The 27163-nt window shown below is 40.1% G+C and overlaps 1 protein-coding gene and 1 long non-coding RNA gene across 4 annotated transcripts in view; both read left to right on the top strand.

Moving 5' to 3' along the window:
* LOC113012248 (uncharacterized) overlaps positions 1 to 10636 on the top strand; it is an 81137-nt gene extending 70501 nt beyond the window's left edge. Inside the window, exon 4 of the long non-coding RNA XR_003270672.1 lies at positions 10302 to 10636. This is a non-coding gene — a long non-coding RNA (uncharacterized LOC113012248). The remainder of the gene's footprint in view (positions 1 to 10301) is intronic.
* A 12546-nt stretch (positions 10637 to 23182) lies between these two features.
* The window catches only part of dph6 (diphthamine biosynthesis 6), a 56717-nt gene continuing 52736 nt past the window's right edge, over positions 23183 to 27163 (top strand). For all 3 annotated transcript variants that reach the window (XR_003270656.1, XR_003270655.1, XM_026152162.1), the window contains exons 1-3: positions 23183 to 23361; positions 23723 to 23814; positions 25749 to 25933. Coding sequence is in view for 1 of the 3 variants with exons in the window: in XM_026152162.1 (XP_026007947.1) it covers positions 23339 to 23361; positions 23723 to 23814; positions 25749 to 25933 (300 nt within the window). In the remaining 2 variants the exon portion in view is untranslated. The remainder of the gene's footprint in view (positions 23362 to 23722; positions 23815 to 25748; positions 25934 to 27163) is intronic.

Here is a 27163-nt window from a genome sequence, read left to right as displayed (position 1 = left end):
TGTGAAATGTGACATAAGTGTCTAATAATTGAGGTTAGATTTTGCCCTTAGTTTACTGTGATAGGCTGGTAACCGGTCCAGATGTAACTTGCATTTTTACCCCACCTCTATGACAGCTAGAATAGACTTCATCCCCCATGCAACCCTGAATTGAATAAGAGGTCCAATTGGTTGATATGTAATGTGTCAAAATCCACATCTAATAGCAAATAAAGTTACCAATTTATATAAATTTGGATTATTACTTTTTATGCTTTTTGTGTTGTCTTCCCACAGACTGAAATATTGTATCCTGAAGAAAACATAGACAATATTTGTTCTTCACCACAGGAAGACAGCAGAGAACATAAGCAGTTTTGCCCCAGCAGACAACATACTCACATATGCATTCACATACTGTGCGTGCTTTTGTTGTGCATGCACACCGAATCTTTTAGTAAGCCAAGGGAATACTTGCTTCCATCCCCTATTAAATATTGATGTTCTGCGTGGGACAAAATGAGTGAATAAGTCATGAAACACTGACAACACCACACTCAATGAAACAAAAAGCATGTGGACATTCGCAATGTGTGATGTGTGAATGTTACCGCAGAGAAAAGAGAGGAGAGAGAGATACAGCAAGAGAAAAAGAGAAAGGGTTTCCATTGTAACATCAGTGGTGGTCTAAATAAAAAATGAAAAATAAAATGAAAATGAAAACTATTTAGGATAAAGATTGGAACATTATATTTAGGGATTTGTTCATTTTGCTTGAATAAAGATGGTTTATCCATACCTTTGCCTTGGCAAGCTATATGTATGATTTGGCAGCTTCTTGCTAGACAAACAATCCCTGGTGGATCTCTTCTCTTTGAGTTGAGTTGAGCTAAACGACAGTAATTGAAAGATCATGGTTCATTGGCTGACATTGGCTCTAACAGGTGTAGAAATGGCTACTTCTTTTCCCCTGTCCCTGGTGAGCCCATTTTGCAGACATCACTTTTTTGGGGTCAGTGAGTTGATCCCAAAAATATGTCCTGCCAGAACCTTGCCATTTATCTGTGGGGGTACTCTGTGTCGAGCTCAGCATGGCTAATTCTCTCTGGGACTCCCCTCTGCTATGGAAGACAGACTTGACTGGCAAACTTACATATTATCGCCACAGTCCCCTTGTTCTGCCAGTGGAGAGCTCTCTGAATGGTCAGAGATGGTACGTTAGGCAAAGATGATTAGGTCTTCATGTTAACTACAGGCATAACTTCACAAAGAGTGTAATTAATTAAAGAAGCTGCCTAGAATCACACATTTCATTTGTATCAGGTCATTTATGAGCACTGAAATCCAGTTTTCATCCACTGGATGTTTCAGGAGTGTGCCATAATGTTTTGGCAACTTTGCACTTGCCCCCCCCCCCACCCCGCCCTAATAATTTCCAATTTAACAATTTTTCAACTCTTTGACATCCAAAGAAGAACTTACTATCAAGATGAAAACCCTTTAAGTTGTTCACACAAAGTCTAAACGCACTTACAGAATGCCCCAACCCACGCCCTCAAAGCAATGTGTATTTTTTGGAACCAGTCCTTTCTGGAAGAAGAATTCATAGGGCTGTCAAGAGCCATACAGGGGTTGAATGTGGTCATTTATAAGAAGCCGACTGGAGCACAAAAAAAGCAAGAGAGGCCATTTTGGTGCTGTCAGTGGGTTTTGTGGCTCTAAAAGGCTGTGGTGATGTGCTCTGACACTTGGGGTCTTGTATGGTGCTTTTAAGAGCTCTGCGTGGGCAATCTCTGCATCACACGCTGCCAAGCAAGACAAAAACATACCTGTCACTAGCAAACACTACGGCTGCACTTAAAGCGATTCCTGCATGCCAGCAGAGGTCTTGGGGTGACTTTGTGACAATTTTGTTGTACAGTAAACCTTTTTTTGTTCTCTTTGGCTGAACATGACTGAAGCTATAGCTCTTTCTGTGCCACAAAGTTTGTTTTTGTGACTCTGAAAAAGAAGTGAATTTGCTGAATATTCTTGCAAAGTGTTGGAATGTATTCCATTTTTCCTTTTGGTCAACAGGACACAAAATAACATTTTGTTCACCTCGAAATTGCGAAATTTTTATTAAGCTCAGCATATATTTTTGGTGAGGTTTTCTTAACCTTATTGTAATAAACAGTTTTTTGTGGAATCCAATGCCATACAGGAAGGTCACAGTGTGCAAAACAAGCAAGATAAAGGACAAAAGAGAGACAATCCTCTAGTAGACCCCCCTCGTTTCCCTTCCTCTTGCTTTCTCTTTCCCCTCATCCTCTGCTACCTTTACTGGCTGCCCTATTAACAACTGGTACTGCGGCTTTAATTACGCCCCTGTGATCTCCAGGAGTGGCGGGCACGTGTCATCTCCTTCCCAGGGGAGCCTGGGTAATTACCAGCATCCATCCAAGGGCCGCTGCTCCTGTTCCTCGGTCGCCGTGGTGATAATCACACTGCCGCCACTAACATCTGTTCCTCGGGCGAGAAGTCCAAGTGGCCTAAGCCTGTCACACCCTGCCTTCGTGTCAGGCCTGACCTCTGACCCCACCCATGGCTCCACAGGGCTAATTTGTTTACTTTTAGAGACAGGAAGAGGCAAACTAAAATCCCTTTAGAATTTAAATTAGTGCGGGCTTGAATATGGGCACTCTGTGCATGATAATATATCGCACGGTAGGTTATCCATCCGTGATCAATGGTCTGTTCTTTTAGGCTTCATGTTTGGTTGATCATTACTTGAATCAACCAAGCTTCATGACACATTTGCCATAAATCCCAAAGGAAGTCTTAAATTTGCACATTTTCAAACAATTGATATGTTGTTGTTTACAAATGCTTAATATCCGGTTGTTCAGTGATGACGCGACGAATCCTACTTCCGGGTCTAAAGTAGTCTGCGTTTAATATGGCTTTTGTGTTGTTAACATGTTTAATGTTTTGTATTTTCTTCTATTTGATCTCAAAAAGCTCCTAAAACAGTCAGTGATCCCTGTTGACCTCCCTCGGCTTTTATTACCACTAATCATTTATTTAAGCTCAGTTTTTAAAACCTTAGGATGTAACTACAGCCCAGCCCATGCAGCAGTATATGAATGACTAACCTCGTATTGTGGATAGATTATCTCAGTTGTTCTCCTGGCTGAAGTTTGGTCCTTTTACAGCATCCTGCCATGCGATTACATTTGTTCCTGACCACCAAGAGCACTCACGTTAACTTTTATCGAGTGGAAAAAAAGTTAGCTTGTTTATATTATGCTAACATGGCTGTGTCGCTAGCGGTCACGTAGCACATCATTATATACCAGCTAGCCCAACTTCAGTAACCCTACAAACGTCACTGCTGTTTAGTTTTCTGTCTTCATTTATGCTGGAAGTGATAACAGAGCTGTACGTTTGAATTTGTTTCCAAAACCCCGCAGCCAGGACATGCTATATTGTATTTAGATAGAAGCTAGCGAGCTAACTCCCTGCTAACTTCTAACTCCGTTAAATGTCATAAATTCCGTTTTCATGGATGCCTGGATGTTAAACTCAATTGTTACACCTGGTAGAGCAGAACGCTGATCATTTTATTAAAGATGAAAGACTTTAGACAGTTTTTCAACTCTCAGTAATGCCACAGTGATCGTTTGATATATGGACCTGCAGCGGAGTTTAGACCCAGACACGGCTAGTGACGTCAGACTGAACAATCGGATTGCTTATTAAGTGTTCTGGTTAAAAGAGGACCGCAGATTTTAATTGGGCAATTTGAATCCACCCCAGCTAGATTAAAAATGTGCCATAGGATTTACAGAGCCGAGTTCTGTCCATGTTGTCTGGGTGTCAGAGCTGGTGATGTTATTATGCTACTGTATTGTCACTGGTTAACTGCTAACAGGAGGTCCTCATGAGGGCCAGTGGTTGTGGGGTGATCTTTCATATTTCTTCATTGGTTATGTGATGCAAAGAAGAAGTACCAGGCTGTTGGTATGGCTGCTTCATCTATCCTTTGTTTAGTAATCTTGGCAAAACTTGAAAGACTGTTCTTGAACACCCACTCTGGATAACAATGGGAGAGACAAAAAAGTTCACAATTCAAGCAAATGCTTGGAACTCGGCAAACAGCCAATCACCTGGAAAGGTAATAGACATCAAATGTATCCATTTTATTGCCAGAATGCACATAGTAACATCCCATACTTGACATTGCGAGCATGTCCCCACATAGCAGTCTTAAAAGCACCATTAAAAACTTCTAACAAGCCATTGACTGAAATTGTAAAATAATGGTCTTTAACGACATCCGAACAGGATTTTTATGTCATACATTAATCCAGAATTAAAATATTAAATTTACATTTTTGATGCTTTTAAAAGAACACACCTTTCTGCTGCAAGAAAAGGCTTTTTAGTGGGTTATAATGGGTATAGGTGAATTTCTCCATACAGAGTTTCTAGTCAAGACTTTTGTTTGAACCCCAAAGAAGTTGTAATAGGAAGATGAAATTCAGATCCTTTTTTTTGGGTTGGATTAGGATTTCACAACAAAGCAGTAACTTGTCCAGTTTAGTAGACATCTCGTCAAAGCGCTTCCTGCCATTCGCAGCACGTTGCATTTCTTGGCCAAGTTTTCATGGGAATAGAAAGGCCTGCTTATGGAGCAAGAGCAATCAGCATACAAATCCTCAGAGACCAAAAAGCCATTTCCCTCTTTCTCACTGATGAGACCCAGCAGCAAGTTCTGCCCCTCTTGCAAACTTTTCCCATAATGAGAGCACTTAGACGTCTCTGACCACACTTATACGCAGCGAAAAGAGGGAGGATTAAATGTGGGTACGTTAGATGAAGGGATAGATACCCACTCTAAATGAAGATATATTGCATATTTGCAGCAGATGAAGTGGCAAAACTATAAAGCAGCACAGAGGTTTAAATAATGAAAAGCTTACTGATCAAAGGGAGAGGAAAAGTGATGTATTTAAGCAGGTCAGAATCTTTAAAAGCTGTTTTATTTATGCGCTTTTTAAAAGAAAGTCATAGTCAATATTTGGCAGCTGTGACATTAACGAGCAAGTATTATAAGGGAGGGGGATTCATAAATATGCATAAAGATATTAGTGGGGTGTTAACAGTAAGCACCTGTCTACTTAACCGTGACAGGAGCTGTGTGAGTGACTTTACAGAGACCCCTCCTCCTGACGGAGCCACATGTGTCCTTCTTTACTTAACGTCGCTTCTCCCTGCCAGTGACAGTGCTACTGACAACCCACACTTGGAAAAAAAGAGAACATGTTTTCAGAGATGTCAAACAGTGATGGTGAAAGCTCAAGGTTAGAGTTGCTCGTTCACTCGTTGGCTGGCACATTCGGCAGCCTGCCTGCCTGCCTGCCTACTCTTCCTTTGCACTCTGTGTATACTGGCTATTCGCATTGTGGAATTAATAATGCATTTTCATATTTTTTTCCCCATCTCAATATGTGGGGAATAGCATAGCATCTGTCAAGTCGAATTCTAAATCCAACTGTCGAAAGTCAAAGGGTTATTCTTTTTTTTTTCTTCTATTTTGTCATTGAGAGCTGAGAAGCTGTCAGGGGTATTAACTTTGACAGTGCATTCTTCTTTACCTCTGGCATGCGCATGATTATGTCAGACATTTTATTAAAGAGGGTTAATCATCCTTCTTTGTCCCCTCTGTTGAAGCACAGGTTTTTATCTTCCTCCATGCAGTCATAAAATGCCAAAAAACATTATTTGGAATTTCTGCAATAACCAGTTATGCTACCCAAAGCAAAACTCAAAATCACACCTCAGTGGCTGTCCCTTGTTGACAGTAGGTGGTAAAAGCAATGTTGAGGTAGAGGAAGAGAAAGAGAAGCAAGTAGAGTGGAGGAAAAAAGTGATGGCCATCTGGGATGACTCAACATCTATGCCAGGGATTGTTGAATGTAACACGTGCATCTCTAACTGTCACACACTGTAGGATGCCAGGCTCAGACAGATGCAGGACCAAAGGTGCTGTTGTTTACCGCTATGTTCCTTCTCTCCTGCCCTCCCTTCATCCTCCATCCTCCCATTCTCTGTTTATCTCTACGGGAGACAGGCCCCCTCGTGCTTCAGTAACGCAGGTGCTGTGTGGCTGATCTGAATGTGATGGCAGCAAAGAAAAAAAATGTTCTGGCGAGGAGATTGAGAGTTGTAGTGGGTCAAAACCCAACAAGCTGTGCTGGAAGGCCGTGCTCTTTCTCACCTCTCCATTTTTCCTAGCACCAGGTGGTGCATTGCCCGCTTCCACCTGCTCAGCTGAAATGCCACTCTGCCTCCCCTGGACGATCAACATGTGCCATGCAGATTACTTACTAAGGCAAAGAGGCAGACAAAGAGGACAAGGAGGTTGGTAAACATGCTGACCTTGTCACGGCTGACTTGTGCTTCCAGTGTGCCTTTAAAATAACTTTGAAAACTTCAAATGTAAACACAGTGTAAACACAGAGTCGGTGAATGATTTTAAATCATATGCACTAATGAATTTTGGGATACTTTCTGAAATACTTTTTAAAACAATAACTATTCTTTATGTGCTTCATCAAAACACACATTCTCAGACTTGAGAGTGTGTTATATTGTTCTCCCCTTCCTCTCACCCATCCGCTGTATTTGTTCTTTTCTATGTTTTGTGCACTTAAAGACAGAGAGATTTGGGCCTCTTGCACCACTTGGGACCACTGAGAGCCAACCTTCTCAGACTTCTGGCTAACCTTCATGTTCGATCAATAATTCTCCATAGAGGCTCCATCTTTGGAGTTTGTTTGATTCTGTTCTCCTGCTTGCCTTGCTACTTACATCACAGCTAAGATGATGAAATTTATCAAACTTGATGCTTTTAACCCAATATGAACTTGAGCAAATTCAGAAACGGGAGCAGAAAAGCACAGCAAACTTGTGTATTTTTGTCACAAATGCAGCCAGTTGTGGAGCTAAGACTAAGTCTTTATGCAAGAGGGAAGGTTTCCCACTCACCATCAGCTATTTGATACCCAACAAAAAAATACCTTTAGCCTGGAAGATGGATGGACTTTGGTTGATCTGACAGAGGTCAATGATTTCCCTTCCCATGTCAGCTGAGAAGTAAACACCGGGACACAGGCAGCTATTTCAGCTCTGGACCCATGAGCTCTGCTGTGAAGCTTAAGATCCCTATCTCTGAGAAAAGAAAAAGAGCCTGCCCGCCGTTCTTTCCCCCTCCCCTTCATCTCTGCCCCACACCACACCACCCCGTCCCCTGTCCTCTTACTTTCATTACGCATTTTTTGTTTATGCTTGGGCGCAACCGTGGCTGTTCCTGATGGTTTGAGGTCAGGCGTGACTGGCCACGGGTTACTCTAAATAAATACACACGGACTAGCCAGGAAGGAGCGGGTAGGCTGTACTTGCTGCCGAATCACCCTTGATTAATCAGCTGGCAGATTCAGGGTGACTTTTTGTGTACACTCTCCACCATCGCCATTCCTTCCCCCCCTCCAATCGACTCCCCACTCTCTCCAACCCACAAACCCACTGAAGGTGATGGAATCAGAGCAGCACAGACAGGGCAATCCAGGCAGCCAAGCAGATGGAGCGTTGCAACACAGTCCTGCATCTGCAATACGCATGATTATAAAACAAAGGCGCGCGTGTGCGCTCCTAAAGATGTACACAAAGGCACAAATAGGATTGCACACAAAACCTTCTGACCAGCTACTTCAGCTTGTGGTCTCTAACTAAAGTGACATAGTACTATTTTCAAGACCATAGTGGAAGCAGACTCATGGCCTGCTGTCTTATCCTGTGGAGCCAGCTAAGTGAATAAAAACGCATTATTACTCTGTGGATGGAGAATCTAATCACTAGAGACCGTCTAGTGATTTGATTAGATTTTTGTAACTCCAGGACTAGATTTTGCAGTTTTTTCAAATAAAAAAATGTGAATGCGTGCGCATTCGCACATACGCTCATAAAGGGATTGTAATGCCAGCAGTTAGTAATAATTATACGGTGCTTTTACAGCGCAGTAACTTCACTGCAAAAACAGCTAGGTTGAAGTGTCCAATTGATCTGATTTGAAGCAACATCAATATAAACAAAAGCTTTACACACAGCAGGCTATAAGCTATAAAGTGTCATTCTCCACAGTATCCAGCTCTCACTTCACCTTCTTTCACCTCTTGCCTCTACCAGCCCATCAAGTTCACCTCACAGTGGAGTGCACACCAACCGGCACCTTGACTGGCATCATTAGGGGTGGTGCTGTTCTCTCACCTGTCAGCTCCGCTCGACCATGCCTCAGTAGTGCTTCAGATAGACCACGCAAACTCCTGTCACTAACGCTGACCCTTTCCTCTTGTCCAGGCTCTATAGCTCTACCCCTCACCCCTCTTTGCATTCCCTTTCGCCTGCCCTGGCCTTCAGGCTCCTGCAGCTGCCATCCCAGCATCCAGCCCACTTCCCCCCTGCTCCTGCTTCACTTCAAGTTCTCAACCCCGACTTTAGACCTAGCCCCCGGCCTTAGCCCCCCGGCCCCCGTGCCTATGTTGCCCCCAGCATGGATGGACCTATCCTCGGGCAAGGTGTGGCCCCATGTGGCCCGCCTGTCCAGAATACAGGTTATCAGCTGTGATCGCCGCAATAGACTTCTACCCGAACCTGCTGCCCTGAGGGGATGAAGAGAGTGAGAAACAGAGAAGAAAAGAGAGAGTGAGAGTAGACTGAGCAAAAGAGGAAGCTGATGAGTGAGGGGAGAAGTAGAATAGAAAAACAGAAAAGAGAGGAGGTAGTGATAAGGACGAAGTTTTGCCTGGAGGCAGGGATGAGGCAATCAGTACCCCTCAAAACCTAGCAGGCAGTTGGAGACCACCACAGGCATTTCTACAGAAGGAGAACATGAGGGGCTTTCAGGTGTGTGTCAAACACTAAGCAGCATGCTCTCTGTTCTCCGGTTCCTCTCCACAGCAGTGTGTTTTAACCACCCTACAGACAGCCTCCACAAAATCCAAACCAGACAGATCTACTGTTTTTTTGATGAATGCCTGCTCCTAGAAATTCCTATAATCCTTTTCTTTTAATTTATCTTCCTTTCATTCATTTTATTTTCTTCTTCTTAACTTTTTATTCATTTGTGCAACTGCTGTGTTTGTTTATCCAGTTACCCTAAATTAACTTGAATGGATCTGATTATTGGGTGCTGTAACATTCTCAGTCCAACAGATTTCATATCTGTTGCTGGACAATTGTAAAACCAAACCATATGCCACCAATTGTTTCAAATTACCCTGGATCCAGATTATCAGCACTAAAAAACCTGTCCGAGTTTGAAGCATCATTAATTCTCCAGCCGTTTTGTTTGGCAATGAGATTGCCAAGAACTCAGTGAGTGTTGGTTTGTTATCGTGGTCGCAGACATTGTAATCAGGCCTCAATAATCACACTTCCAGAAGCGGAATGTGCCTGGGGCCCACGCCAACAGACTCTAATGTGGGGCACCGCGGACCGCTACCCTGCAGACACACGGGGCTGGCAGATGGAGGCTGCCATTAAACATGGACAATCAAAGAACACAATCACTGAGCAATATGTCAGACACTGCCAACACAGAGAGGAAAGGGAGTAAAAGATGCAAGGGCTTAGTACAAATTTAGTATCATTATGGGAATCTGCATAATTCCTGATTACGGTGAATGCTGTGCATAAGATCCAACACATGGAACTTGTGCACGAAAAACGTGTCTTTACAAATACATTGTAAGTGGTCACTAAAAAAAATATGACTGAAATCCAACCAGTCTCAACTAAAATCACAAGGCCAAAGGCTGCTACTGTCCATAAGTTCTTGACATCATGTCTTGTATGATACTGCTGGACGACTTGCTGAATTTTATGTGGCCTTTTTCTATTTTGCACAACAGGAAGCTCATCGACTTTAGCAGGCTTTCACTAGTTGGCATCAGTTCAACCATTGGTAAATTGCCTTTTGGTATGTGATAGATAAGGTATATAGAATAAAGCATTGTATGAATACTGTTAAATGTGGCTTGTAGCCAACAATGCTATATAAATGCTATTCCCAATGTTCTAGTGGCATGTCTACAGTCTAGGAGCATAAGCAATGACTAATACATGCTCTTTGATGTTGTCTACCAAAAAGGACAACATACTGTGGATTTAATCTTGAATCTATAATTTTATTCACAAAAACTTCTTTCATTTCCTCTTTTTTCCCCTTCACTTCAGACCCTCCGTGTTACGTGGTCTTATGTCCCTTCTCTGTGTTTCAGGACTTCAGGTTCCTGGTGTCTTGGAGGATGACTACAAGTATATCCTGTTTCACTTCCTGAGTGGACAGACATGCGGAGGCCCCAGTTGAACTGTTCGTGGGGTGGTAACCTCTGTAACAAACATGTTCTGCCATAATGCCATATATCTCGAAGTGACACAATTATTAGATATGTCAGCGTTAATGGCAGATAAACAAAGGTGAGCAAACAAAAAAGGACATGTCAGTCACAGCATACAACCACAGACTAGGAAAAGATGTAATGAGGCAACCTGTTAAATGACACCTGAATGAACCTGGCATTGTACGTGCAACCGAGTCATCTAATGAATAAGACCATCAGCAGTTTCAAATCAGACTTTCAGTTTCAAAAATGGTATTTCTGTAAGTTTAAACCTTTCTTTGGAGAGCTACAAATGTTTGTATTTCCTTTTCTCTAATTGTTCTTTATCTGTGGATCATAAATCTCTCAGGGAAGGGCCATTAGGAAGAAAATGGCTGGCAGGGACTTTGCCACAGGGACATTGCCAGTCTATTCCCACACAGAGGATGTCCAGGCACTAACTATAGACACAAGTGTTACAAGTTGCAGTCCATTCACCAGAGTCAGATGACAGCATGTCCCTGGCAGCCCAGGACTTTGATGCCAGCAACAAACTAGCTAGTATTTGGGATTTCTGTAGTTAGCATGGTTTCATTTCCAAATAGCAAAAGAATTGAATCTTAACATAATATCCTTGAATATCATTGTGTTGTGAATATTTTACGGTGTGGCCTGTTTACTGAACCCCGATGCAATGTGCCTTAATGCACTAGGTATAGCACATGATTCAGTACACTGCTGGAAAAAAAACCCCCAAAAAACAATGGCATTATGCTACATCAGAGCTGTTTCTCATGACTAGCAGGTTTTTATGATTAACATTTAAATTTATTATTTTTTATTGAACTATGCAAGCAGTTCTGTAAGTTGTGTTTTTTTAAGTGTTTAGGTCTTAACCCATGGTGACGGGCAGGTCTGGGAAAACAGCACGGAAAAGTCTACTCACAATCAAATATCCTGCCTTAAGTGTTTCGGGGGAGTTTGTGTAAATAGGACTCTGTGAGTGGAGCTGTAAAATGATTTCCTGTTACAAGCACAGTGGTTTGTTGATGAACATCAAGAAGAACATGACAGGAACTGGCATCATGCAACAGACACGCAAGCAGCATGGAAGAAATTGCAAGGCATTTTTGCACATGCTGCTTGCAATAAAAATGCTTTATTCCCACGTGGCGGTGATTGTGGTGCTTTTCAGCAAGTTCCCTTTGTATTAACTTCATCGATTTAAGAAATACCTTTAAAAGAAATTCCCCATCATCTTTGAAGTAGGCAATAATATTATCTTTAAAAAGACTCTTAACACACTAGAGTAAAAGTTGGAAATTTATGACTAATCGATATACGTGTACCTTATTATTCAAATAAATGATCTAAGAACCAGGAACAGAGCTATAAAGACCTTAACTATTTCATTAAATCTAATTAAATTGAATTGACATTAAAAGTCATTATTTAAGGCTATTTTTTCAAAAGTGATTAGATGAGCCATACTGGATCTCCTTAGTATTAAACACATACTGCTTACAGTATTACAGAGTTAATGGGACAGATAATTGACAGTGAACCATAGGAGGTTAATAATAGATGTTTAATTGACTCATATCAATTTGTTACAATGAACATCATTGTCTAAAGATCCTATTCATACTGGGAGCAGACACATTTCCAGCAATGACCATATTACTTTTTTATGATCATCACTTTTGGGATTCACAAAGACAATGAAGTAGCGTATGAACAAGTAGTATGCAAGACGATTTAAGGATAAAACAGTGAACGCACATACACACATACCCTGTAGTTTTAAAATTAAAAATCCTCAGTGAGGGGATCTGGTGGCTTTGTTGTTCTGTGGGGACTAATTTACTGGCGTGGTTTGGGTTCACTTATCTCCTTAGAGGAGATGCTCACTGCAAATCAATACAAAGTTGCCCTGAGGGATCGCCTTTTATCCCGATAAAACATATCTTGATGTAAGTGGTCTTTTCCAAAATGACAATGCCTCCCATCTATGGGGAATGAGAGGTCAGTGAATCATTGGTTGGGTGTCATATGTGGCCCTGGAAATCACCAATTTGACACTTATGGAGGAGTTCAGGCCAAGATGTTTTGTTTTGACGGGAGCAAAATGCACAAGAATAAATGTACTACAAAGCATGTCAACGCAAAACAACAAACAAAAAGTAGTAATGATCATTTCCGAGGCTCATAGACTCTAAGCCAAAGTATATAGAAGCAGTTTTCTGGCAGCTAGTATATCTTACTGAGACACTTTAAGTCGGGCTTTCCTTTAATTTGGCAGTTGACAGTGTATTCTCTGGACGACCAGAGATGTTCAAAGCCAGTATCTACAGGAAGTGTTTCCCAGTTGAGTACAAATTTGTCCGTCACCAATGAGGAAGCAAAAGTTTATTTTTTTCTGACGCCACCAGACAGAATAAGGCAGACCTGACTCCTCAGTGTATATAGTGAATATTACAGGTCAGCTACTGTCCCAGGCCCTCTAGGCCTCTCCCAACTCCCTGGAAGCCCTACACTGTTTATACATATCTCTTTCACCTTTTTCCTCCTAAACAATTAGTGAGCCGGCCAAAAGGAAACCCGTCCTGTTTGTTTTCCACACTTATTCTTGCTAGTGCCAGCTGCATGATGTTACGCAACTGTATCCAGTATACAGACAAAATAAGTGTTGGCAAACGTTCACCTATCTATGCAATTTACACGTTTTTAAGCAAAAGAATAATAGGGGACGTGAAACCTGAAGAGAAGAAGGGAAATTTTCCTTTTACAAATGTTTTTAAAAACAATTAAATGGTAAATATTTTACTTTGCTACCTTTAACCATTGACAATTTTGCACACAAGAGCATCATCAATTCATAATTTGAATAAATGTAAACAGAGGTGCACTGGAACATAGAATTTACACTATGCTATGCATCACTCAGAGGACTTAAACAGATTGAGAGCAGACTGATAGATGAACCTTAGTGGAGATATGTGGCTGGATGGAAAAGGGAAGGTGTTGGAAGGTTGAGAATATTAATCATAGCAATTATTGAAAGTGTTTTTCGCTGACATCATCTTGTGGACCCATATATCAGCCAGGAGCAGCAGGCTTATGACTTAGTGACACAAGCTGAGTGGAGGACATTGAGCAGTAAAAATTAGCACGTTATCCTGAGTGAAAAATGAAGCCATCAGAGAGCCATAAGCAGCCAACATTTGTTATTCCAAAGATTTCATTTTGGCAAGAAGGCTTTGTGGATGTTATTGTTTGTACTGTCATCATCTTTACTTTTGAAGACATTCCTTTACTGATTTACATCTATTACGGTAGTCCATTGTGCAATAGTTACTTAGGAAACAAGTGGGTTACAAGTACAAACAACAGCAGGGCTATATTTCATATCCAGAGGAACCAAAAGAAATGTAAATATGAATTGAAAATGTCAAAGATTCACACGCACGTAATGCTAAAAGTGTTAGATGACTAAGTGTGCGTATTTGTGTTCCCTTTGTCCTGCATTAGAAAGCAACAGAAACCAGACTTCTAAGCTGGTGCTCTCAAGGCCAGAAGAGACTTCCTTAAGTGGAAATGAGTAAAAGCAGAGTGTTCATAGTCTGCTATGGAGTTAGCACAACACTTAGATTCATAAGAATAACTATGCCCTGATTTAGTTGCTTCCTGAAAATAATCTGCCCACCTTGCCAGGAATTTTGAAGAACAGTCACCTCTTTGTTTATCTTTGGTGTCCATTTCTAGACGTTTAGCTCCAAATAAAGATGTGACAGCAATGAAGAGCAAGACAATGCACGCACAAAAGAACCTTTGCTGAACTACATCAAGGAAACCATTACTGTGTGTCATTCTTCTGTCTGCCTTCATTCAGATGTCTGACTGCAACAAGAGTCACATTCTTCTTTTTACATGACATTTATTTATACACTGCGCTGCGCTTTCGTCATTCTCTGTCTAAGCCTGTGCAGCGTTCCTTCCCTCCCTAACTTTAAGATGTCGTAAACACACTGCAGCCGCTCCCTCTTGGAAACTCTCAGGAACATCAGAGGGGTCCCTGGGTCTCTTACGTCTCTCTTGCTGCTCACGGCTACATCAGCTCCTCTGGGCAACCGCCCAGTTGGCTGGGAGTCTGCTGCCCTGACCCTGAACCCTGAATATAAGAGGTTAGCCAAGGGCCAGAGCAGAGGCTGAGGGTGGGTGTGGTGGCGGAGGTCAGGATGGAGGAGGAGGGGGAGAGAGACAGCTATTAAACACAACAGAGGAAGGCCCATCAGGATGTGTCTTTTATAGCTGGCTGGTACTTGAAGGAATCAAACGTCACTCCCAGAGGCAGGCAGTCCAGCTAGCAGATGAATCCTGTAAGGGTGGAAATGACGGGGTCAGGGTTTTTACAAGGTCAGGATGAGGTTAGCGAAAGGTCAGAAACTCAGTAATCTCTTCTTTTCAGTCTACGATGTTAGAATTGTGTTAACACCATTGTACGGGTGAGATACCACATTGTGTATTAACACTGGTTGAGGCCTAAATGACACAAAGATGGAGGTAGACCTTTTTTTATTATTATTCACTATCTCGCCAAGGCTGCTGGCTGCAGCTGTATGAATACTGTATTATGCAGTGCCCAGAGCTTTTCCTTTAAAGGTCCTTAGATTCAATTCTGTATTGCATGCCAAATCACAGCATAAGGTTTAAAATACACTTTTGTAGACATGTATTGGCTATATAAAGACTTGTATTCAGTCAAAAATGTTTATCAGTGTCATATCTCAGCTATACACTAATTACATTAATACAAAATTATGCCAAAAATCCAACACTGAGTACAAACGTAAGCCAACTAAGAAAAGAAACTAATGTGGTCATATGTCAACAACACTGGTCAACATTATTTTCTTTAAAACAGCTGGTGTAGTTTCATAGGATGATGACACTAGTTTGTTGATGTTTATACCACAGTAAAATAGATAGAGCTGGTAAATCAGTGAAAATGTTGCAAAAATATATATATATATTTGATCCTATCGTAAACTTTAACTATGTTACTGAAGTTAACCTGCATACGCAAGTATTCATTGTTGCTCAGGAGTAGCCTCCAGATGGCCGCATGTCTCCTACCAACACCTCAGACTCCTTAACCCTTCAACCCTCGAGCCATTCAACCTCTCCCCTCTAACACTGTCTCATTCCTTGTTTCATTTTCATTACAACCCTCCTGCGAGGATTTGAACTTGTTGCCCCATCTGAACTGGGGTGACAGCTCACTAAATCACTGCCTTTTAGTGGGCCTGCCCCCTTTTTTATACACTTTAATCACCAGACTCCAGTAACCAGGAATATTGGGCCCAGTGTATGGAATTCTCCTCGTAAAAGAAAAGGCACAGGCCACTGATGTGCCTCTCATGGCAGAATCGCTGCTAGAATTCATCTTGTTCCTGCTGAGATGGTGGTTGATGGAGGCGCTGGCTCTTGCTTACGGGTGACAATCAATCGCTCAGGATCAACAGGTTTTAGGCTGTAAACTTGAGGTCATCTCCTATCTAGCCGACAGTTTCTCATCTGGTGATGCTGGCGTTAATGCTGGAGGGAGGCCTTGGATTTTGTTTGTTATTTATGGTTAGTCGCAGGTTTAGAAATGGTTCTGAATGATCGGAGGCTATTTTTTACACTCAGTCTGTCATGGCTTTAAATTGGTTAACCCCCTGTGTACACAGGGTGTCTGAGAAATGGAGAAAAAACAAAGAAAATTCAAGCTACTACTATATAACAGGTTTTGTTTTTATTCAGAAACTTTTTTATCTGCAGATTGATTGAGTGGTATGGCTCTTCTTGTCATCTGCCATACATTTCAGTCCTTGCTTTGATGAGCCTCTTTTCTCAGTAGTAGTCCTCTCTGTCTTCTTTTCTCTTCTTCTTCCCTCTCAATTTCATCTCCAACCAAACATTAATCCTTATCCTCCCTAAGGAAGTCCACTTCATGCAGCAGTGAGGGTATTTAGAGTGAGTGTTGACATTGGACAGCAGGTTAGACAAATATCCTAGACTCAAAACCACAAGACAAATGGCAGATCAGAGCTCGCTGTGTTCTGGCAGCGAGTTTCCTGGTCTGACTTAGCTGAGGCCAGCCATTCAGCACGAATGACATCTTACTGCAAGGAAGAAAGGTGGGTGGTGGATGAATGAAAATGTGGGAACAGTTTAAAGAATGGGAGCAGGACAGAGGGAAATGGAAGGAGAGCAGAGAGAAATTTGCTGAAAGGTAAGACAACAAAATGTAAAGGAAAGGCAACCGGCAAGCATGAGGGGTGTTTTTAAACACATTCATTTATGAACACACACATTTTTCATATTTTTATGTCTTTATTGAATACATTTAGCTACTCTTCATAGTGCAGAAAAGCTAAGTGAACACTTGAATTTAATAACATATAGAGGTAAAAGCCTCCATCATTTGTAGCTTTTTATGAGAGCTTGAGCAACAATGTGCAGAAATATTAAACCATCTATTCCAATGAAACTGTTTTGGTTCATCTGTATTTCTGGGATGTATTGACTGAACAGCCCTCGTGAGGTCCCACCACAACATTTGAGTTTAGGTGAGGTCGGGACTCTGACGTGGCCTTTTCAAAATATTAGTTTTGTCCTTTTTAAATCCCTTTGTTGTTGATTTAGTTGTGTGCCTTAGGTCATTGTCATGTTACATCACCCATCATCTCCTAAGCGTCAGGTAAGTATTTGAGCCACAGTGAATATATCAGGGGGAAACAATATTTAGTACCCCTGTAATTTAAGCCCAAGTCATTTTTACTTTATCTTTTATTTATTTTAAACGCCTGCCACTCCGATGGAAACTTTTTGTATTTTTTCTCGCTTCTTCCTCAGACAACATTATTAAAGTTTCTCCAGTCTAACTTTCTTTCTTTCTGCCTCCAACAGTGTAGGGTTTTTTTTATCGTCACCACTCTATGCACCTCACCTCCAGGAAAGGGTATTTCCATATAAAGAAATGGCAGTGTGGCTGTATGCAGATTTTATGCAGATTTTAAACAAATGTGTGGCAGTAAGAACAAACTTGGCCAGTGTACAGGTGTCAAAACTTTGATGGTGATTTTGAGTGTACACTCATTTTTGTAAAAGGTAAGATCATTCCTGAGCACATATTAAATAAGGGCTATCATTCCTAAGGCCCTGAGGTAGCAAAGCAGCTCAAGCTAAACTATGATGCTCCCTACACGTGCTTCAAGGTGGGGATGTTTTGGTGTTGATGTACAGTGCCTTTTATTCTTAGATTGTATTCCACAGTTTTCAGAGATAATTTGGAGTATCCTGTTAATTTCTATAATTTTTCCCAATTTTTTTAAAGATGTTTTCTCCATGATGCCTTCCACTAACACCATTCTTATTCTATGCCAAACATTTTCTTCCAACATTAAACAATAGAATATTATTTTGAGATAAAAATGAACCGCTTAATATTTTGTCTGTGTATTTTTTTGTAGTTATATTTGATTTTTCTAATGTAAGAAAAGCCAAAAGAAAATTTGCCTTCAAGGACTAGTCTTATGGAGTTATTTGGAAAACCAGCAACTCCCACTGCAATCCTAGAGGTGGTTTTGATTGCACATTACATCATTTTAAGGTGGAAGCAAACACGCATAACCACACACAGACATGCAAACTAGGCCCTGCCACTGTGACAAGCTATCTACTCACACTCAACACATAACCACACGCATACATGCAGACAGCACAAGGCACCACGCACACTCCACAGAGATATGAGGCCAGTTTTGACAACCGCCAAGTTGACTTGGCATTGGTCTGACTGGAGTGATCCAAGAAAAGCAAAGCAGACCCACGAGAGGGCTGGGGCTTTTGTGTTTGTGGAGTGTCACACTTCATCACGAGGGAAACCCATAACAGGCCCAGGAAGACCTTTGAAGCTATGGGAGGAGTGTGTGGGAATCGCCTCTGTGGCTACCTCTGATGTCAACTCCAATACTCTGATTGCAGGATATTTCCTGGATTAGGATTATGTTTGTCGACTGAGATGGAAACTGTCTGAGGATTGTATATCAGAGAGCAGACTAGCTAATTATAGCATCCCATCCACAGTTTAGTATTTAAGTAACACACCGGCCAGCAACAAAAACAGAATTTATATGTTTTGCTCACCTCGATATATAACATAAGGACAGAAAAACAGTATATTTATCTGTTTGGTTTGATGTCCCCTGGTTTTGATTTCTAGGAGGAGATAGTTTCTGTGAACCATTAGGCTGAAGATCCCATATGCAGACCATTGCCAGGCAGCATTAGAGTCAGGTGATAGCAGCATGTGCAGTTTGCTTTGGCTGCTTCAAAATTAGTTGAATGGTGGTATACTTAAATGGGCCACATCCTTTTGGCTGAAGCTTCACAAGTTTCAACCACTGAAGCCATAATTTGACTCTAGGATGCTATAAGTAGGGCAAGACGATTTCAAATCAAGGAGAAATATTCAGGAAATTACATTTGTACTTAGGGATGGTTGGCTGGTTTGGCTATTGGAAAGTTTCCATTTCTACAGGGCTGCATGGATCAGGGGATAGTGATTTTTTTTCATCTACTTTTAACCCTTGATTAATACAAAAATACATCCAGACTCAAGTATAATGTCTATTTTTAAATAGCCTACCCAGATCAATAATGATGATAAATGTAGAGGCCTAACAAGAGAGCTGTGATTTCAGGGTTCACTATTTATTAGTCTTTAACAATGCTCCTTTGGTATGTATTCAGTGCTAATTAGGAATTCATGTTTCAAGAAGCTAGACTAACACGCTGAACAAGGTAAACATTACTAAAAATCACCATGCCATTACAAAACATTACCATCTAACTGAAAGCATCATTATGCCCCAAATAAAGGCCACATTAGCCATGTTGTCTTGTTTAATAATAATAATAAAAATATAAACTGTGAAGATATAACAGCAAATTTCTGAACTTGCAGTTCTGTTGCTGCTAAATGATCCTTAAAAACGCAGTAAAGGTTCTTAGGAGTATAACTGTCATTATTTTTTATTTATTTATTTTTGTTCTGTGAAGCATTATATACATATTACTGCATTCAGGTTGAGTTGAGATATGAGATAAAAGCACCACTTTAAACGCCTGTGAAAGCCACTTTTCTGCGCAAAGATGTTTATTATTTTGAAGACCGAATAACAGCTCTAAGCAAAATGATCTTGGATCGCTCACAAAAGTGCAGCATCTTATTGGGCAAAACATGTTTCAACCATTTTAATGCTTTATGTCATGTAGAAACCAAATGGAACAGGGGTAACAGCTAAATTTTCATTGGGAGACTTGGGGGAAAAACTCAATTAGCGTTTGCAGACTGGAGGAGGGGGGTTGTTCAGGACAATGTCATGATCAAACACGATTTGGATCAAACCGTGACTTTTTTTTTTCACATTCTCTCGCATTTCCAATCAAGGACCGATTAGCCTCAGACATTAATGAGCCTACTAATCCATTTGGGCCCCTCGTGATAACAGTTAATTGTCTGTAAAAATGTGTACAGATCCCCGTTTGGGTTGTTTACTAACTGATTTGGATGTGGTTAGGCCCTAAAGAGGTATCATTATGTTGATAGTTCTTTGGAAAATGAGCCCCTGATGGAGACAACACCAGAGTGGTGTAGAGTTAAGAATACACAGGACTGCTTTCAACCATTGCTCACTTGAGAGCAAATTTACCAGTACTTTAAAACGTTTGGCGGCCACCGGTGCTTGTTAAACTTCACCTATAATTAACAGGAGTTTTCTATAGAGAAGAATGACTTAAATAAATCTCTGACATTTGGGTAGTTGTTAATTCACAAAAGTTTAGAATAACGTGAGGAAACTGGATGTTTCAAGCAAATAGCTTCATTTGTGCCCTACTTTGTTTGTGGCTTAGTTGAAACTTAATTCCAAATTACAGTAACATTCACATCCAATTTATGTTTGGTGTAGAGTCAGAACAGAGAAGTCGATTTTCTTGAGCTGAAACAGAAAGTTGTCTTTGAGAAGAACGATGCCAAACATTGCTCACACGGTTTTATTTTATTAAAGGCCTCTAAAAAAATGAACCTAAAATTAAGGCTGTTTTAAGGTCATTAGTACAGGTTTTGTTAATTGTCCCAATATTTAATTTCTCTTTAAAAAGAGTCAACCCTGATATAAAACCAACTGAACAAAACAAAACAAAACATGGCCCTCAGATGAATGTACTTTGGATGTGTTGTAAATACTTGTTCACATAACAGAATTTATATGTCATTTTAAAATTAATTTTAGATGTCAACAGCATGTGAATCCAGTATTTTTGCGCTACATCTGAAAAATACAGAGTATAAATGATTACAATAACTGTTATATTGTGTGATAAATTATTATTATTTTTTTAGGTATTTTATTGCATCTTATTGTTTCCTTTTATTGCTATCATGGCACTTACATGCACATTTATTCACAAGTTGTACAACCTTGTGTTTTTTGTCAGCAGTAAAACCAATTTTCTCTTTAGAGTTAACATTTACTGGTAAGATCTAATCTTACATTACATTTACTTACATTTTTACCTTTCAACTTAATATTTTATCGATAAATATAATGTACTACTATTTACTATGTACAATTTATTTATTTTCTTTATTTTCAATGTAATGCATAAATATCCTGCAAGCATTACAGCAACTGTTATTCAAAAAAAAAAAAAAAGCATTCTCTGCTTCCATACATGATGTGGTGCACAAGTGTGTTTGTGTGTTTGTATTCTGGCCACTCAGCCTGCAACCTTGGCTGGCCTGTTCTGACACTCAATTTATTGTCCTGTGATTTGAGGCCTTAGTTTCTCATTACACCCAAAGTTTTTGTGTCCTTGTGCGACAAAAATTAGTTTGTGTGTCTGTGTAAATCACCTGTCATATGCACATGCTCCTTTAAGAAAAGGCCAAGGGTGTCATTTGATTCCTGCTGCCTTGCTTTCATATTTATGCGTCTCATATTCACGTCCATTGGCTGTGTCTCAGTTGGGCCATCCATCAACACTTTTTATCCCCATCACACCAACAATATGGACATAAAACGCTCTTTTACGTCAGCAAAATGCTGCCACAAATAAAACATGAACAACACACCTCTTTATTTGTCTAGGTAATAAACGACATAAATTAAAAGTGATAAGCGACAAAATTTGCATTAGTCCTATGTTATGGGCTTTAATGGAAATTACCACAGGCTGAGAACTTTTAATATTAAATATAACCCGCACAATTGGAAAACACAGGTGATGTATTAATGAGTTTACAAAACTGAAGGACAACCAGACTCAGAAGGATGTGACTGGCTCTCCAGGAGGCCAGGAGGAGGACATTTTTCAAACAAACATGTCAAAGGAACATTTTTTAAAACCATATCACTCATCCTTTCAACTGAAATTTCCTATAAGATCAAAATATTGAAATATTAATTCTACAGATATACAGGCACTTGTTTGTTGTGCATATTTTTGGTACACTAGACTGGGGACTGAGTAACTTGCTCAGCTATATTATATCTTGAATACAACTCAATTCTTTTTATTGTTATAAATAAATAAAGGACAAGGAAAGAAATTACAAAAAATTAAGTGACCAAATATTACATCTTTTATCATCTTATGTAATATAGAGGGAAAAAACCAAAACAATCGAATGAACATATCATAAGAAAATATTACTCCATTAGAAAACAAATCCTTCCATTCAGCCTATACTGTCTGCACCCCAACATAAACGAAGCTCATCTGCAGGTTGTAGATTTTGCTATATATTCAGGATGAATACAGCCAAACAAAAACAAAAACAAAAGAGGGAACCTAGTAAAAAAAAAAGCAAGGGGATGAAGAGACGTCTCTCTCAATTTTGTACACTCAGACAGAATCAGTTGCCTTTGGCCTGCTTAAGGGTAGAAGGTGAGGGAAGCACACAAAAGCAGTGCAATTATTCTGCTCTGGCACAACAACAGAGAGCAAAAGGAGCATCAAAGGCTTTCCTCTGAGCAAAATAGGGCTCCCTCAGAGGAAAGCGCAACCTGTGTGTGAATACCAGTGCATGGACTTTAGGCCCTCTCTTGAGACACAAGAGGCAAAGGATGCGTGTCAATAGAGTTGCAGTGCCTATCCACTTTGATTACGTTATAATACAGCAAGCAGTAGCAACAGTGTAAATAAACCTTTTTTAAATGTTTTTTCAGCTATATCTTTAAAAAAGTAGACGTGTCAAACTCGTTTTTTTATATATATATAATATGCCATTGCACATATGTTTAAAAAACACACACACTCTTTCTTTGTAACTTATGTACACCCTGGAAGCACCTAACACAGTGAAACAGTAAGTCTTTGCTGCATGTCTTTGCACTGTGATGGGAATATGCAGCACTAACTGAACATACAGAGTATAAACCTTTGACCAACAGGCTTGGTAATATCCCTCAGCACTACCCTCTTTTAAGCACTTTAAGCACATAAATAACATCTATTTATTTATTTATTTATTTATTTATTTATTTTTTCTTTTCTTGGTGTCTTTCAGTGTAATATCTTTTATCCACTATTGGTTGAACAACTACCGTTATACTTCCTTTTCCTTTTAAAGATTTGAATTATTAAGGAGCAACTGTTAACAAACCTTACATTTCAATAATGTAAGTAAGAAAGAGAGCGGTGTTACGGATTTTCTGTCAGGCACATTAGAGGGCACCTCAGTCGAATGACGAGGGTCCTTTAACAACCCGGAAGTCTGGCTTCCACATGTTTTTGTGTACGCTCGCCGGTTGCTAAGCGGTGTTATCACATTGTAGTCAATACTTGTGGTGCTTTTAGGCTCAAAAACGAAATCTAACAGGATGAAAGTGGTTGCGTTAATAAGGTAATCGCAGCTTGCCGCTTTAACCGTCACACAGGTCTGTCACTGATGATTTGTGCTTGCAGAGCAGTAAGCTACGGATGCTGATGTATCTATATGAGTTAATTCAAACCAAGAATATGACACCCATGCAGGTGTAGAATTATTGCCTAAGGGTTTGAAGACGAATGAAAGAGTGGCATAGAGTGGCTGTAACATGCTGTGAGAGTAGTGCACCAGAACTCACCCGGTACATCCACAACCTTGTGTTCCAACCCTGGATATTAAATATGGTGCACCACATTCCCACATTGCTAAACTTTGCACCCATGATAATGTGTGTGTCAGCTTAGCCTCTGTGTCTGTTTATTATGTTGTGTTCCAGTGGGGGCAAAGACAGCTGCTACAACATGATGCAGTGTGTTGCTGCTGGGCACCGGATCGTAGCTCTGGCCAACCTGCGCCCTGCTCACACAGGTGAGTAAAACGTGCTCCTGGGATTAACCTGTAAGCCCCAGCAGCTGGCTGGAGCTGGCTTTGCTATATGGGCCAACCAGCTGCACTTCCGTTCCCAATAACTGTACATAAATTAAATATTTGATCATTTCACTTTTGAACTGCATGTTTGTGTGCTGTGTCCTTACATATATTTGATCTGATTTGATGTTTTAACAAATGAAATATTCAAATATTAGTGTTTAAAATAACCAGAGTCATTTATGGAATGCTAAGTAGGCCAAAAATATTTGAATAGTTTCAAAAGTAAGTTAATGATTAAATACATTTAAAACATTTACCCACAATATACTAGAAGAAGTTTACAAGAATTCCCTATTCACACTATAGTGTATGCCCATATAATATGTATTTTGTGTCTAATGCCAACACATTAATCTGTATAACTGAAAGAAATGTGAAGAGAAACAACATGTCCAATTGCAGATTAACAGGTTCTATTTATCTAATGCAACAGCAAAGCTCTCTCTAGTACTTAACTAAAATTCTTCTCAATAATGGGACTTAATTTTCTTTGTTGTAAACTTACTTAAAATTATGTATCTCTAATTAAACTTCTCCCCTGTGTTTTACAGTTATTCTTCCTTGTCCAGTATAGCCTACACTACAGCATTATTGTCTAAAATTGATACTTCCTGTATTTTTGAACACGTTAATCCTGAGGAATTAAAATTTACTGAGGAAGAACTTTTCATGAGGAAGAACAACTTCATGAACTTTACTTTTATTGATATTTGCTAATATCACTAAATAGGGCTCTGGAAAAGTATTCTCTATTTTTAGTGATTGAAATACTGGAGCGGGTGCTCTGTATGGTTTGGAGTTGCCCAGATCTTGCAGTTGGTTCGCATAGATGCCTGCCCTCCCTAAGTCTGCCGGAGGTCTCTTGAGGTTAAAAAGGAGTTTTTCCTCCATACTCACACTGAGTGCTTTCCCAAAGGAAATCTTTGGTTTCTATCTGTCTGGTATAATTTAAGATGTTGGCCTAACTATGATAAGTGGCCTGAGTTGTTGGGATTGTTTTCCAGTTTAGTTCAGTTCAGTTGTATTCATACACTAAGCTATAGTGCCATTTCCCAACTATCCAAGTCTGCTTCACCTTTTAAGCTAAAATGGAAGAGTTTGTTATAACTGTAACTAACTTAAACTTTGATTATAAACTATAGTACGTGTCACTCTCTTGCCTATGTGCATGTGTGAGGAGCCACACTTGTATATATGTAGCAACACGGAACTAAAAATCAGTTGCTTAGTTACTGAATTTTGCGCATTTCTAGTTTTTGCTTTTCACTCTCCAGTCTCATGCATCCCTAGTGCATGTTTTCATAGTTTCTTATTAACACCTGGAAGCGGCCCAGTACAAGCCTGACCGAGTGGCACAGGATTATATTGGCTGCTGAGCAGCTCCTCTGGAGCAGTTAGGGTTTAAGGGCCTTTTTGAAGTGCATATAAGTGGTGTTAATGAGGAAGGTGCAAGTGCTGCTCTTTCACTTCACCAATCCAAATTTACTGTGTCCATCTGGAAGTTGCACCTGTGACCTCTGAGGCACCGGGACAAGTTTTTAGGTCACTGCTGCAAAAATGATGAAACTTGAAACTTTCAGTTAAGTTTGTTCAGACTTTTGTTTTAAATTACTTTCATTTAAAAAATTATTTCTTTAACGTGTGGTATCTTGAATATACAATGCATTGTATTAATAAAAACATATAGTCAGATCATTTTTAATATAGTATTCATTAATTGTAGAGCTGTAGAGGTAGATATTTAATGTCAGTTATTTCTCAGGGAATTGCACCATCACTTCTTGTGCATAATCCAGTGAAATCCCTTTTGTCAGACACGATTAAGGCTCTCATCAGGCACAGGTTGTAACTCATTTTCCTTCGTGCATTAGATGAATTGGACAGCTACATGTACCAGACGGTGGGCCACCAGGCTATAGAACTGTATGCCGATGCCATGGACTTACCTCTATATAGACGCACCATCCAGGGATCCAGCCTGGACACTAGCAGAAACTACAGAGAGACAGAGGGAGATGAGGTAGAGGACCTTTATCAGCTGCTGCACCTTGTGAAGGTAGGCATCTGTGCCAGAAGAGTTTATTACCCCGGATGTGCATTTTCAATCCATGTCCTCCGGCCAAGAGGCCTTAATACTTTAGGAGCCCATGACATTTTATTTCCACACACAAAAATATTGTTTCATTTTCTTGATTTATCTGTAGAGTGCAACTTCCAAAGACATTAAGGTAACTGTGTAAAATGCTTACTTGCTTGAAGTAAGATTTCTACTGCTTGACAGTTTTGGTTGTAGTTTAGTGTTTTATAATCTGCTGAGTGTTTTCAGTGGATGACAGGTCTACACTGCAGGCACCCAAACTCTTTTACAGTGGAGTCATATTGTTGTAATACATGATGATTATGTGGTTTGTTATTGTCTTGCTACAATATGAAAGTCCTTTTCCTAAAAAGGCTTTTTTAATGTTTCCTTTTCATGCCGGGTGTACTAAAGCACTCTATACTGTAATGAGTGCTGACTTTTCAGCTGTTTTCTAATAAAAATCCACATAGTGTTGCTTTTGCGCTTCCTTAATTCCCAAAGAGAAATTGAAGTTGAACTTTCTAGTCGGTTCTTAGTTCCTATTGCAAACTGCCAGGGAGACTAAAAAGCCCATATAGTGCTTTTAGCCTGCCTGATTTAGCATATTTTAATTTTTCCTTTGAAAATAAGGTATGTTTTCCTTTTATTTTACTCTGGAATAATAGTGTGGCTGTTGGATCACTTAATCAATGTTTTATGGGCAAAGTTGGAGAGAGGTGCCCTTGAACAATGGCTTCACAGGAAAAATTCCATTCTTTTTTTTATCTCACTTGACAGAAGATCAGATGCAAAAATTAATCACCAAATTAATATTTCATCAAATACCACTTTTGACAGGACTCTGAGAAAATATTCATTTGATGGCAAATTATGTATGAGGCCTTGGTGGTCCAACCAGGTACGGGGTGGCTGACTGACAGGTTTGAGATAACTGCATGTGTGTTTAGAACACTGCTGGCACTGCTTGCCTACCTGACCGCCTGCAGCCATGAGGAGGCTACATGGACACATGCTTCAACAGGAGCAAAGGCTCTCCCTGCTGTCAGCACAAACACCGTGTGGGATTGATCCTGTGTAACACTTTATCCCCACACAACCTCTTATTTTAGCTGGCAGCATCAACATTTAAGCACTTCTTATGGGATGCTGGATGGGACTTTGTTGTTGAAATGGGATTCTGCTTTATGTGGTGTATATGACAGAGGT

The sequence above is a fragment of the Astatotilapia calliptera genome, chromosome 19, assembly GCF_900246225.1.
Source record: "Astatotilapia calliptera chromosome 19, fAstCal1.2, whole genome shotgun sequence".
Taxonomy (NCBI): Eukaryota; Metazoa; Chordata; class Actinopteri; order Cichliformes; family Cichlidae; genus Astatotilapia; species Astatotilapia calliptera.
Note: the sequence above shows the minus strand (reverse complement) of the source record. Positions and strands in the feature narration are given on the sequence as shown.